Source organism: Calonectris borealis, chromosome 1, assembly GCF_964195595.1.
Source record: "Calonectris borealis chromosome 1, bCalBor7.hap1.2, whole genome shotgun sequence".
In the NCBI taxonomy this organism is placed as follows: Eukaryota; Metazoa; Chordata; class Aves; order Procellariiformes; family Procellariidae; genus Calonectris; species Calonectris borealis.
In genome coordinates this window covers 5,116,481-5,128,216 of record NC_134312.1, presented here as the reverse complement: position 1 = coordinate 5,128,216, position 11,736 = coordinate 5,116,481, and the positions used below count along the sequence as shown (strand labels likewise).

Sequence of the window (11,736 nt, the reverse complement as noted above, 5' to 3'; positions counted from 1 at the left end):
GCCGCGCCGCTCCAGCGCCGAGCGCATCGAGCGGGGCGCGTCGCATCGAGCGCTCGGCCGTCGGCAGGGCGGCAGGCTCGTGTCACCCCAAAAACCGCCGAAATTGCAGTTTCCCACAGCGGTGTGAGGAAAAGTTGGTGTCAGGCGGCCTTTCGGAGGACCCCCGGCTGGGATTCCCCAGGGGCGAGAGTCCGCCGCCGCCGCCCCCTCTCCTCCGCCAGTCCCAGGCAGCCGAGCCGGGGCCGTACCCGTCAGGCGCCGGAGCAGAACCCAGGCGCAGCGTTTAAACAAGCAGCAACGCGACGTGTGACCTGAAAGCGGGAAATTCCTGGTCAAACCAGCTTATCCGATGCCCTGTTTGATTATTTTTCTCTTTTTTTTTTTTTTTCTTTTCAGCCGGCTGGAGGAGGCAGATGTCGGCCCTCGCCATCGCTGCGGGGCCCAACGCGTCCTGGAGCGGCTGAGGACATCAAATGTTTGCTGTCGAGACCTTGCCTTTAAATCTTCCTTTTTGGGTGAAGGCCTTTAGTTACTCTTCACGCTAATCTTGTCAGCGGATCACTTTTGGTTTGGAGATGGCGGTTTTGGGCTGTCAGGCCCCACGGCGTCACTCCGCAGCGGTACGGCCTCGCCAGGCGTATCGCCACGCGTATCGCCACGCGTATCGCCAGACGTATCGCCAGACGTATCGCCAGACGTATCGCCAGCACTGCATCAGCAACCTCCTGCACGCACATGGAAGCTGCAGGATTGGGCCTGTGCTGTGAGGAATGGGAATCTTGAGAAATGGGAGAGGAAGTTTTAGTGCAACAGAATCCTTTGGGGGTGAAGAGACTTCTCAAGGACATAGGAAGGAGCCTGATTTAAGACACTTCAAAACAAAATTGACTTGTAGGGGATATTTCATAGAATCACAGAATCATTAAGGTTGTTTATTTGGGGAAAAAAAACTGAGCAGGGAAAGGATGAAACTATGGTGGCAAAAAGAAGGATCCAGAAACAAAAATAAGGGTTACTAAGTGGTGTGGGAGGTCGAATGAGGAGCAACAGAGCTGTTATTCAATCATGGCTGTGTATACACTAATAACACAAGCGCTAAGCTGTAACTCGGTAATTGTTTGTAACTAATCAGAGCGTGAAGGACAGATTTGTAAATAATAGCAGTCTATTATTAGAAGTTAATTAGTTCACGAATTAGCTCTTTGATTTATTGGATGGTTAGTAGTGTGTTGATTAGTCAGTAGACAGCCCGGTCTCTTGCATCAGTCACATTTTGGGTCTGCAGCCTGAGGAGAGGGGAGCTGGGCCCCAGCAAAGCCCTGCAGCTCATCGTTGGGACGGGCAGGTGGATCTTCTCTGCTCGCTCCCTTCAGTCTGTTGAGAAACTTTGGGCAGTTTTGAACTGGCATCACATTTCCCATCTTAGAAACCTATTTTTTTTTTTTTGAGTGCTCTGGAAAGCTGCAAATGCACAGGCGCCCTTTTTGAAACTCCGCAAGTATTCTGAAGGGAATTAACATGGAATTCAAGCATTTGGAAAGAACTTCCCCCTGTGGATGTGCTACTCCTTAGGTACATCGGACCTGACCTGGGCTGCATGCGAGGTACTCCTTTGTCTCTTGAAAGGGGGAAGAGGGAAGGCTGGAGGTTGCAGAAAGGATTTCCTCGCCTATCTGAGAGGAATTAAAGGACACGTTGCGTGGGGGGCGAGGAAGGGAACAGTCAGATGGGCTGGGGACAGCAGGAGGGTGCCTGACGGACCCAGCTGGCTTGGCACGCTGCCGCTGAACCAGGCAGGTCCTGCCCAGGGCCCAGCGTTCCTGTGCTCGGCGTCACACGTCCCTCTCCTCTGGGATGACAGCGGCGGATGGCTGCCTGTCCCGCGGCGCCCATCAGTTGCACACTCCGTGAGGCAACAGTGACAGCAGGCCAGGCAGCCACAAAAACTCAGACGCTGCCAGAAAGCATTGGCCCTGTGGGCAAGCACCTTGGTTCACATGCCATCAGGACAGGAACACGGTGGGAACTCAGTTAGAAAGCCAGCAGTAGCCTAAATTATTCCTTAACGGGGATATAATTTCACATGGAAGAGAACAGAAAGGATGGATAAATTTACAGAGGAAGAGAGTAACATAAATCATGAGAACTACCTCAAAAAATGGAAGTTGTTTAAACAATGGGGCTAACTCTCAACTATAACGGACTTAATTTCAATCTACTGTCTTTTTAGGCTTGTAGTTTCAAAGCAGTGTTTGGCACACTTAGGTAGAAAAGGAAACAAGACAAAACATGATTTAAAAGGGGCTCTAAATAAAAATAAAGTTATGCTGAAAAGAATTACAGGCTTGAGGTTGTGAACTAGGAGTTGCATAATAGATCAGGGACTTCTACACTATCGCAACATCCAGTGGCTGGTTTGTCTTCCCACATTGTGGCACTCCCTGAATTCACCCATTCTAACCTGTCTGCCACTCCGGTTGTGTGAAAAACAGCAGCATTATAGAATCGTAGAATCATTAAGGTTGGAAAAGACCCCTAAGATCATCGAGTCCAACCGTCAACCCAACACCCCCATGCCCACTAAACCATGTCCCTAAGCACCACATCTACACGTCTTTTAAATACCTCCAGGGATGGGGACTCCACCACTTCCCTGGGCAGCCTGTTCCAAGGCCTGACCGCTCTTTCAGGAAAGAAATTTCTCCTAATGTCCAATCTAAACCTCCCTTGGCGCAACTTGAGGCCATTTCCTCTCGTCCTATCGCTTGTTACTTGGCAGAAGAGACCAACCCCCACCTCGCTCCAACCTCCTTTCAGGTAGTTGTAGAGCGCGATGAGGTCTCCCCTCAGCCTCCTCTTCTCCAGACTAAACAACCCCAGTTCCCTCAGCCACTCCCCATCAGACTTGTGCTCCAGGCCCTTCACCAGCTTCGTTGCCCTTCTCTGGACACGCTCCAGCACCTCCATGTCCTTCTTGTAGTGAGGGGCCCAAAACTGAACACAGGATTCGAGGTGCGGCCTCACCAGTGCCGAGTACAGGGGCACGATCACCTCCCTGCTCCTGCTGGCCACACTATTTCTGATACAGGCCAGGATGCCGTTGGCCTTCTTGGCCACCTGGGCACACTGCCGGCTCATGTTCAGCCGGCTGTCGACCAGCACCCCCAGGTCCTTTTCCCCTGGGCAGCTTTCCAGCCACTCTTCCCCAAGCCCGTAGCGTTGCATGGGGTTGTTGTGGCCGAAGTGCAGGACCGTGGTTCCTTAAAAGAAGTCATTGGAAGTTTTCTAAATCCATAACAAATCTGTTCCAAGACTCTCTCTCGTTTCCCCAAATCCCACCTCAGGTCCTGATATTGCTTCCCTTCTTATCCACGTGTACATCTCCACGCACACACAAAGGCAGCACACAAAGCTGCAGGGTATCAACAATACACCGCTTCATTAAGCCAACCCGTTGTCTGTAAGGAGACGTATGAGCTGAAGCTCAGCACTCGATTGTGCGGTTTCTAGACCAGCTGACTTGGGTCCAACCCAACCCCATCGGGTGGCTGCTTACGCCTGTCCCGGTGGCACGCTCACAGATTGCTTTGAAGCTCAAAGCAAAGGGCTCAAGGCCACTGCCATGCTCTCCAGATCTCTTCTGCAAACTCCTCCCATTGCCGTCACGTACGTTACTGAGCCTTTCTGGGCTCTTGTTTTGTCTACCAGACGGAGAGTGCCAGCTTTCTACTTTTATGGTTATTCTGCACCACTGCCATTTCTTTCTTACACTTCTGCTATGCCCTATTTTTCCTTTCTCACATTTCCGTCATGCTCAGCGAGGGCTGAGAACTGCAGCACTGCTGTATTTTATAGCATGCAAATATATATATACACACACACCCCAACCATATATAAACAGCATGCATTCTAAGTAAACACTGAAATCACTCATGTAATCAGTTGATTTTAGAATACGAACATCTAGAAACAGCAGTAATATGGCATTCAAATGAGATAGAGAGTAGGGTTCCAACTGCACGATGCAGAGGTTATTCCAGTCTCCTCCTTCAGCACACAGTACAATGTACGTAACAAACCAGCACTTTTAAACACAAGGTGAAGACAGGCAATCTCTTCCACTTTTCAAAAAAAGAAACACCCGCTTTATGTCCTTGCATGCCAGATACATTACAAAATGTAGAGCACAGCCTTTTAAAAAAATTACGTTTCAAAGCATACCCAAGTCAAACCCAGATATTTAGTCACCAAGAGCATTTGTTTCATGTAGATGGTTTATTATAAGAATTTACAGATTTCTGGGGCTTTACCACTTCTTCACAAAATAACAGAGCAGTCTTGTTAACATAGACACAGGCAGGTTAAACCATATGCTCAGAAGGGCTCCTCTTCACCTGTAAGGAAAATTGAAGCAAATTAAAAGCCGTTCATTTATTTATTTATTTGAAACTTTTATCTCCTCCAATTTGAATACTTCAACTAATGAACATTCCTTACCCCCTCCCCCCACAAATTCTCTATCAGGTCTATTTTTCCTTGAAGTTTTAGATCTTGAATATGCTTATTTTGCTACAGGAACTTCTTCTTTGTACAATGTCTTACATACAGACATTTTTAAGTCATTGCATAAGGTCAAGGCACTATGAAAAAATTAAAACAGTAATTGCAAGTGAATCCAATAACCCAGAGATGTTTAAAAGACACAGAAAACTATGTCAAATGTGGACATACGCTATCATGGGCATATTTTGCTTTGAATTATTGGTGCTTAACTTTTTGTTCAAACAGATTCAAACTACCAATGGGCAATTTCCCAGCTCTTTGGGAAGAGAAGTTTGACCAACAAATTCCGACTTCCTCATTTGACTCCAAGATTGTCTGTGTTAATTCATTTTAAAACACAATCTAGTTTCTATTTCATAACTTTACCTCTTGGATTTGGCTGAACCGCTTTTTCCGATTAATCCCTGGTTACGGTATTACGAGAAAAAACAGAACAAGCAGGTTAGGAAGCAACTCATGCAAATTCAGGCAAAACTATGCACGTACTTATGACCACAAATGTATTGTGAGGAGCACAATACAGCACATAACTGCAATATGGTATGTATTCCAGGCATTTTGTAAACACACAGGATTTTAACACATGTATTTGCATCTGAGTATAACACAAAATTTCAGCTGTTAGATGTAACACACATTAGCTCCATGCAGTTACAAATTGTGGTCTAAGCCCACACATTTGTAACCTGCAGTACACACCTTCACAAAACTTCTTTCTCAGGGAAATAAGCAAAATACTGAACTTAAGTAAAATACACATTCAGTATCAACAGACACTGGCAATTCCCTTCTTCTTCCAACCCCACCCCCAAACTCTCAGCTTCTGAACTCCATCACAGGCTGATTTATCCAAAAGCATTTCAGTCACCTGAGCACTACTGGGCTGTCTGAGCAGACCGAGCAGGAGCAGCCCAGGTAGAAGAAGAGGGGGGGAATCCACTGCCGGTTCAGGCAAGGATGTGTGTTGAGGCTAAAGATCTATTTTACCAGCTTTTTCAGTTTATCTGGCCAAAAAAGACTGCCAAACTTCACACTTGTTAGTAGAACTGCAGAAGATGAAAAACCTGGGAGTCGTGCCCTGGATTGTCTTCCCTTCGGTTTTAGGGCCTACATGCCCTAACCTTCCCCGTGAACCTGACTGAAGCAGGACGTACAAGCATTACATGGCTTCGCAACAACTCCTGTTCCACATTTATACAGGTACTCACAGAGCAGCAGCGCCAGAGATGATCTCAATAAGCTCCTTGGTAATGACGGCTTGACGGGTACGGTTGAATGTCAAGGTCAATTTGTCAATCATCTCAGCTAGAAAAAATTAAGATTGGAATTTAAACATACAATAACTATTCAAATACGGATAAAGAGAAGCTGTTTGAACAGAATACCAAATAGTCTTGTAAATACATGCAAACGATCAAGAGGCATACTGCACTTTTCTGTTTTTTTTCCCCTACAGATAACACAACTAGTAGACAATCTAGAAACTTGATAATTTGGCTTGAGGCATCAGAGTTAAACATCTGAAGAACAGCTGACAGACTAGTAAATACCATGGTATGATGTCACTTATTTTAACAAAACACAAGCATGCATTATTTGCTTTTAAATTCGATTTCACTGTCAATTAACTAAACTGGTATTTCCTTCAAGTTACTGCTGTTCTGGCAAAGGGAGCCAGATTTTTTTGAAATTTTTTTCCTTAATTTTTTTTTTTTTAAACGCAGAAGGTATAATCTCTTTCTCTCAAGGTAAGGTGGTCAGCAGAGAGCCATACTTACAGTTCCAGGTAGCCCAACTGCACATCACATCAGCTTCACTCAGTCAGCAGTATTTATGCAACATTACCTTCTTCGGACTGAAGTCTTATCACCATGCCACATTAAAAGCTATTAGCTGTCACCCACTAGTACCAGCTGCATAATCTCTGCACTGCACTCAGTTTGGACACCTTCCAAGAATACTTGTATATTCTCAACTTGCTGCATGACAGGTGGTAAAGTATTTAATTATTGTTTCAGTTTCCTCACCTTTAAATTGGTGCAGTACTAATCACATTGGGCTCACAAGTAGGTATAGGTTTATAAAAATTTTGGAAATCCTCAGACCAGCCACATGAGAAGAGTGTAAAGAATTTTTGGCCATTACAAGATTAGTTTAGTATTTCATATTCTTATTAAAGAATCTGTTACTTTGCTTCCAGTTACCTAGTCTTGTTTCTCATATACTTGATAGCCATCCCTCTTTCCAGGGACTAAATAAGGTTCACATGTTCAGAAAAGAATCCTGGTTGAACTGGCTCAAAAAAACCAGACTCAAAACAGAATTAAGAGAGAAACCAGCTCGTTTCTTATAATTCTGGGAATAAAGAATTGCACAACAGGAGGTCAGTACTTTCATGCTAAACTACTGAAGTCCTGGGAAGCCCACGGTGTAGACTTACAAGCATTTTTGCTAGCGTTGTCCATAGCGGTCATCCTAGCACTCTGCTCGCTGGTGGTGGATTCTTTCAGGGAGTAGTACAGAATATTTGCTAGTGTAAATTCCTGGTAGTTTCTCAGCACATCAGCATCAATATCATCATAGATACTTAGGCTTTCTGTAAAATATGAAAGAGCGGACTTAGAGAAATCCAAGATACACTACTTCTATCAAAACAATACAATGCATGCGAAAGACTACTAGGCTAGCCTGTTTCTCTACTTAAGGCAGCGCAGAGGGATTTTCTGTATGTACTATGTGTACTTTCATAACAAATTTTAAGTAGCAGAGAGATTAAGTATTTCATGTGTTTTCATTCAATTTAATACTAGGAAAGTCAGATTCCGACCAGGCCAAATACATTATCGGTGTATTATGTTTAATCTTCCCATACAACGTTGCAGAAACATTCTGGGGTATTTTTACTGAGTAGTGCAAAGTCACTCAATGCCCAGGCCCTTCAGTGCTGAAAACACTTGAACTGACAGAGTTTGGCATATGCGTAATTCTTGCTTGGGAGAGAATCTCAAACCAAAATTAGTATGACCTTTCTTTTTAACCTCCCTGCCCCACAGCACCTTGATAGGTCAGCCTTGGACTGCCAAGATAAAACAATCCGGTAAAGACACATGTATCATAACACCATAGTAAGATGTTCTAATACCATATTTCCATGTTTAGAGTACTTTTTCTGTGATTTATCACTTCACGTTTTCTAGTTCACTACTTACCAGAACCAGCAACTGTTTCAAGGGAGAAGATCGGTTTTTCATCAGTCTTGTAGGAGATGACAGACCTGTATAAGAATAGTTAACAAGCTTTTCAGTTCAACTAACCCTAAATTGAGCGTTTAAAGTCAAATTAGAATAGACTAGTTCTAGCCTTCCAATTCCACAAAGTTCTGCAATAATCCTAATGAATAGATCTCAGGTACCATGTGGATATAATGACGTGCTGACTGTAAATATAACAGCACCCACTATGCAAAAAGAAAATTCCAACCACAGTTATTAAAAAAAAAAAAAATGGCTCTTCACACACAACAAAATGCACTCCCTCCTCAAGAAATAAAGTAAACATGACAATTCACAGTCAGGTTTCGTATTACTTCATTAGGCCAATGTACTGTTTGAAGGCTTCTATCCAATATATTTCCAGTGCAGTTTCAGTTTAATCTTACCTGAACCGATTGTAGATGACAGAGCCTTCATCAAATTCATACCCAGAGTTTAACAACTCTAAGGCAATGACTGAAGCATCTCCAAAGCTCGGAGGTCTCCGTCCCACTTCTTTGAATGTCAGCAGGAAGTACTTGCTGTGTGTCCTGCAGGAATACCAAATCTGTGTTACAAGCAAGTGGATGCTCTAATGTACAACTACATAGCAGCAAGACTTAGTTACTACTGTAACTCATTAAGTGTTCAGAACTAATCATGTTATTGAATTAGGGTCTGAGAGAAACTTTGCTTTTTATTTTTTCAGCTAAATTATTATGATAGCTTCAATGATAAACACACACTTATAACAGTGCTAGTGTTGCTAGCTTTCAGACTTTTATTTCAAAAATGTAACAGTGCTGTGCAGCGGTTTCATGAATGTCCAGATGATCAAAATCCCTTTTAGCATATTTGCAGATTTTCTTTTTTAAAGGAGCTTGAATTTAGCACAGTTCCATTAAATGCAATTGCCTGCGAATTGCCACACAGCTTTCTGAGCAGTCTTGAAATTTCTACCACAGAAAACAAACAAAACCACCAAACCAAACCCTTCTCCTTTTTACCTCTGAAGTAGGCCTCTGATCTTGTCGCCTACTCCAACCACCATAACTTCTTTCCCTGCATTTGAGAGGTTGGTAATCTCGTTCTTCAAGGTTTTAGCAATAGACGTATGGATAGCACCACACAGACCTCGGTCAGAGGACACACCAATAAGGAGGTGCTTCTTCTTGTCCTCGGGTGCCTTTATTTCTGCCTTCTCATAGAGAGCTTAAAAAAACAAAACCAACCCAAAACAAAACAAAAAAGATAAGTTATTCAAGGGTGCCAGGAAGCAAACAGGTCATATCAAAATACCTCTGACTTATTCTAACTACAGTAATTTCAAAAGGGGTTCCAAATCATAGCCAGATGAATTTTATCTCCCCCACAATCATTCGAGTTTGCACGTTATCTGACCAGAAAACAAAGAAACAATTCAAAGCCAACCACATCTCTGCGTCGGATATCACACAATCAGTGTCATTACTTAGTTAAGGTCACTGTGCAAGTCCACTGCCTCAGGAGCACGTGCAGCCCAAAAGTTCACAGGGAGGTTTGGCAGTAGCTGTAGATGCTACAGAGACAGGACACAATACCATTAACAGATAGAAGCAGGCCAGAAATTCTGAGTTGTGGTGCTTTTATGACTAATAAAAACAACCATGCAACCACACAAAGTTAAAAAAGTGATCTGAAATCATAATGAATTTCACATTAGAACTCTTAAAAATAGCTATCCATAAATTACGTATAAGGAATACTCAAGATGACAGTGGCCTAGGGATACAAATTCTTCTGCAAAAAATCTACCAAAAGGTTGAAAAAGTCTAGGCATTTTATCACCACCATGAAAGCCTTCCTCTTCTGTTCCCACACCACACGATTCGAGAGTCTTCCCTCACCCAGTGCTCCGGTTCCATAGACTCTAGCAGGCTTCAGCTCCCTCTCAGCTCTTGCGTATTTTGCTGCAGAAACCATCTTCATGGACTTTGTAATTTTCTGAATGTTCTTGATGGACTTCAAACGCCTGGTAACTACAAGGTTAATAGTTGAAGGTCATGGGCTGTACTGGGCATAATGACATCAAAAACAAGAAATAAAGTGCTAGTAACAGCCATCCAAAAATATCTTGCCAAGTTCCTCAAAGAAGAAATAAATAAATAAACAAAAAATCCACAAATAAACTTCATAAAAGACATGCCCCTACTATTTACAGTAAGAAAGCAGTAAGAGTAGTAATCTGGCTAACCCAAATGCATCTTTACAATAGGTATGGTTTTTTCCCCCAGACATAACATTTATTTAATATTTAGCCCCACATAAGACCTATTTACTATTCTCTTTCCTTCCCCTTCTACCTGTTTCACAAATATATCATTTGAGGTATGTTGTCATCTTTTCCCAGACAACAAGGGGTAAAAAAAAGAAAACCCAATAATATAATGAGACAGAATAAACTTCCTCCTCTGTTTAGATTGTGGTGAAATGAGATTCATAAAAATGCTGATGTAAAAAGAAAACAAAACAGGTGTCCTATAGACAAGTGCAATCCCAAGGCAATATACCTGTATAAGAACCAATGAGGAATGGCTTAAAGAAGCATTATCAAAGTGAAACTATTCAGTCAACCTTTTTTCCCCCCAATGTTGGATAAACACACAGGGAAATAAACATAACAGAAAATAAATTCATTCTTAGAGGCAAGGAAAAATCTGGTTTAGCACATATGATAAAGTTATTTTTAAAATGTGTTTGAGTAAAACTATATTGGTTTGCTGAAATGACATCTAAATCAGTGTTAAGACCGTTTTAAGCAATGCCCTTTCTGAAAAACACTTCTTTAATACAAGAAGTGCTGGAGGCTCACATATCAATGTTACTGTGTATCACAATTACTTTATCTGACGAGGCTAGCCGAAATTATATTTTAACATATGGTTTTCCTGCAACACTCTCCCTTTCTCAGAAGCAAACAAAACCTGTACTTACTGTCTTTTAGAGTTGCCATATTCCTGACTTGGCCCCTGAAAATGAATGCAGGAGAAATTAGGATAGCTCACTAGTTCTCCAGCAAACCAACACCTATCAAGGGCAGGTCCCTTTCAGAGGGATGAAAATTTAAAAATTGCCGTTTCTTAAAAAGCATCGGTAGTAGGGACAAACCACCCTAAACCATGCCTTGTATGCCTACCTTCCATCCTCCCCCTCATCTCCTATATCATGTAATACGTTATCCACTGCCTCGGATAATGGCACGATGTAAACAAGGGCCAGACAGCATGGCATCAGAAGGGTACAACTTTCAAAAAACATAACCGTTTTTTAAAAACGATTAAAACGAAGCACAGGAGGTGACACCATTTCCTGACAAGAGCAGAGTCTCCTTACACCGCCTGTCATCTATAAAGTTGTCCTTTTTAGCCCTCTTGCCTCGCTCATTCACTCCCGGGCTGGGCGCTCTTTCCCTACGAGGTCTCCCCCTCGCCCCCCCACCCAGAGCCGCAGCTGAGAGGACGGTGCCTCCGTCCCCGGCAGGTCACCGCCGTGCCCCCGGGAGGCCGCTTCCCTTCAGCCCCACGGTCACGGCTCCTCCAGCCACACCGGAGCCCACAGCACCTCAGCTGCTGCGCCGGGCGGCGATCCCGTCACCCCCGGGGCGCCAAACGGCTGAGGGGAGCGTCGGCCCCTCAGCCCCCCGGGGCCGGCCCCAGCCGCCCGGCCGCCCCGCCGCTTGCCCGCACCACCGGGAGGCAACCCCCCCGTCCCCACAGGGCCGTTCCCGCCCCGCGACCCCGCCCGTTACCATTGCGGCTGGTAAAGAGCGACGGCGGCCCCCCGGGCAAACATGGCGGCGCCTCCACCACAGCCCCGCTGAAGGTCAGCGCGCCCGCACCGCGCATGCGCGCAGCCGGGCCCAGCGGAGGGGGGGCGGGAAGTA

General features: G+C 44.3%; 1 protein-coding gene across 7 annotated transcripts; it reads right to left on the bottom strand.

Annotated features, from left to right (window-relative positions):
- Positions 1-4,256: 4,256 nt before the first annotated feature.
- Positions 4,257-11,721, bottom strand: ATP5F1C (ATP synthase F1 subunit gamma). 7 transcript variants are annotated; one of them, XM_075143261.1, is made up of 10 exons: positions 11,602-11,721; positions 10,788-10,822; positions 9,701-9,832; positions 8,822-9,026; positions 8,222-8,365; positions 7,773-7,837; positions 7,004-7,159; positions 5,772-5,868; positions 4,930-4,967; positions 4,257-4,394 (listed from the first exon to the last, which is right to left on the bottom strand). In XM_075143261.1, exons 1-9 carry the CDS (start codon positions 11,643-11,645, stop codon positions 4,961-4,963), a joined length of 885 nt encoding a protein of 294 aa, XP_074999362.1. In that variant the 5' UTR covers positions 11,646-11,721; the 3' UTR covers positions 4,257-4,394; positions 4,930-4,960. The 7 variants fall into 7 exon arrangements, with proteins under 7 accessions (XP_074999362.1, XP_074999389.1, XP_074999373.1 ...); XM_075143288.1 differs by having other exon boundaries at positions 9,701-9,866; positions 11,602-11,712; XM_075143272.1 differs by lacking the exon at positions 4,930-4,967.
- Between the last annotated feature and the right edge of the window lie 15 nt (positions 11,722-11,736).